Raw genomic sequence first — 2,334 nt, forward strand, 5'->3', positions numbered from 1 at the left:
TGTGTTGTTGTTGTTGTGTGTGTGTGTGTGTGTGTGTGTGTGTGTGTGTGTGTGTGTGTGTGTGTGTGTGTGTGTGTGTGTGTTTCATGTGTGTGTGGTTATATGTGTGTGTTTTCATGTGTGTGTGTGTGTGGATATGTGAGCGAGAGCTCATCACATCAGATGCCATTCACACTTCAACAAAGACTTCTCTCTCAACAACAACACCATCGCCTCTCACTCTGTTCGGCTGCGTGGGAGGTCGTTCTCGTCCGTCGTGTACACAATTCCGTCCAGCGCCCAGAAATCGTCCGTCAACACCCACACCATCCCGGGCGAGTCTGGCGATAATGTAGACGATTGGTGATGATGTAGAAAATTGTTGGTGGGTGGTGGTGGTGAGGAGGAGGAAGAGGAGGGAGTTGAAGGAAGACCAAGAGGTGGGTTTGCATGATCTCTACACGTGAGCGTGTTCACTCGTAGCATGTGTGTGTGTTTGTTGTTGTGTGTGTGTGTGTTTGTTTGTTGTGGTGTGTGCAACGGACCGATGACGCCGATGTGGTCCGCATCGCCGTTGAAGACGCCGCCAGAGAGCAGCACCTGCAGCGGTGCAATCGAAGGCGATGAAGGGACGCTGAGTTGTACACGCGCGAACACACTGGGGAGGGAGTGGGGATGGTGTTCACACGTGCACATGCATACACGCACACGCACACGCACACGCACACGCAGACGCAGACACATACACATGCACTTCGAACCAACCGAGGTGTCGTCACAAAAATCGTAGAAGAAGGCCTGCTCCTCGTTGTCCTGTGTTTTCGGCGGGAGAGAGAGGAATTCCGGATGCGCGGTCCGGTCCCAGCAGCGCGGTGGTCGCGACTCAGAAAAGTACTCGACGCGGCAGCTGTTGCCGGGGTGTGTGTGTGTATGTATGGGTGTATGTGTGTGTGTGTGTGTGTGTTACGTGGAATTGCGCTTCTACTGTTTGCACATCATATCATTCACACACGCACACACGCACACACACGCACACACGCACGCACGCACACGCACACACACACACACACACACACGCACGCACACACTTATGGGCAACACGTCATGCAGACGAGTACATACATGAATCTGTCAAAGCCAATCGGTTTTGCGCAACCGGTGTACGTCTGCACACACGTGAACAGCACAAGAGGACATGGCAGTGATGAGCGTGGCGATGACTGCAAAGGGGGCAATCATAAACACATGCACACGAGAGAGTGCAAGCACACACGACAGCATACAAACAAACACACACACACACACACACACACACACACACACACGCACGCACCACGTTGTTCCAGGTCCATGGCAGAGACGAGCACTTGAGTTTGAGTTTTGTCGTGGCATTGGCGGGTTTCGGTCGCGCCCACAGCGCAGCGGCGCCGAGCGTGCGGCTGAACGGCCCAGCGGTGTTTCCAGCCTCCCGCCACAACACGAGGTGGTCGTGGCCTGGTGCCAGCGGTCGCACGTACTCCTATGAGGTGGGTGGGGGCAGATGAAGGGAGTGTTGGGGTCAGTGGGTAGGTGGGAGCAGTGTGGAGTTAGCTGCGCACACAACACACACACACAGCACGCACACACACACACACACACACACACACACACACACACACACACACACACACACACACACACACACACACACACACAACAACACACACACACACACCAAACACACACACACAGCACGCACACGCACACACACACATGCATATCGCACACACACAGGTCGCATGCGCACCCTGATGCGGCTGGATGCCTGGGAGGAAAATCTGTCCGCTTCAAATCCGCCAAAGGACAGGAAGGAGTGGGCGAGAACGGCATTCTGCAAAGGTATTATTGGAGGAGGAAGACACAGGTGTTGGAATGCAAACGGAAGACCGTCGAGTGGCGTGATGTGGCATGCAAGGATGGTGAGAACTTAACACTCGCACATGGGCATGAAAGCGCAGGTATGCGTTCCAATACACACATTTTGATACACACAAATGCATACATACACGCACGCGCCAAAACACAAACAAACGAACAAACAAGCACGACCTTGTCGAGGGCGATGGAGACCTGGCCCCAGCTGTCGCGATGGGACAAACTGTCCGGTGACGACCGAATGGCCTCCATAAAGGCCGAATTTGGGCTGGTGAACCATGGCTGGAGCTTCGTCCACGAGAGCGTGGTTGGATTAAACTCCCAAATGTCGCGTAAGTGCTCGCCCTGCACGCCTGCGCCTGTGTGTGTGTGTGTGTGTGTGTGTGTGTGTGTGTGTGTGTGTGTGTGTGTGTGTGTGTGTGTGTGTGTGTGTGTGTGTGT

The 2,334-nt window shown here is 54.2% G+C and overlaps 1 protein-coding gene across 1 annotated transcript in view; it reads right to left on the reverse strand.

Moving 5' to 3' along the window:
* PTSG_06299 (TKL protein kinase) overlaps positions 1–2,334 on the reverse strand; it is a 10,612-nt gene that overhangs the window by 6,746 nt on the left and 1,532 nt on the right. Inside the window, exons 4-10 of the mRNA XM_004993133.1 lie at positions 2,068–2,252; positions 1,766–1,849; positions 1,313–1,498; positions 1,102–1,145; positions 745–886; positions 525–579; positions 221–320 (exon numbers count right to left, since the gene is read on the reverse strand). Coding sequence (XP_004993190.1) covers positions 221–320; positions 525–579; positions 745–886; positions 1,102–1,145; positions 1,313–1,498; positions 1,766–1,849; positions 2,068–2,252 — 796 coding nt within the window. The remainder of the gene's footprint in view (positions 1–220; positions 321–524; positions 580–744; positions 887–1,101; positions 1,146–1,312; positions 1,499–1,765; positions 1,850–2,067; positions 2,253–2,334) is intronic.

This window comes from Salpingoeca rosetta (assembly GCF_000188695.1).
Source record: "Salpingoeca rosetta unplaced genomic scaffold supercont1.14, whole genome shotgun sequence".
NCBI lineage: Eukaryota > Choanoflagellata > Craspedida > Salpingoecidae > Salpingoeca > Salpingoeca rosetta.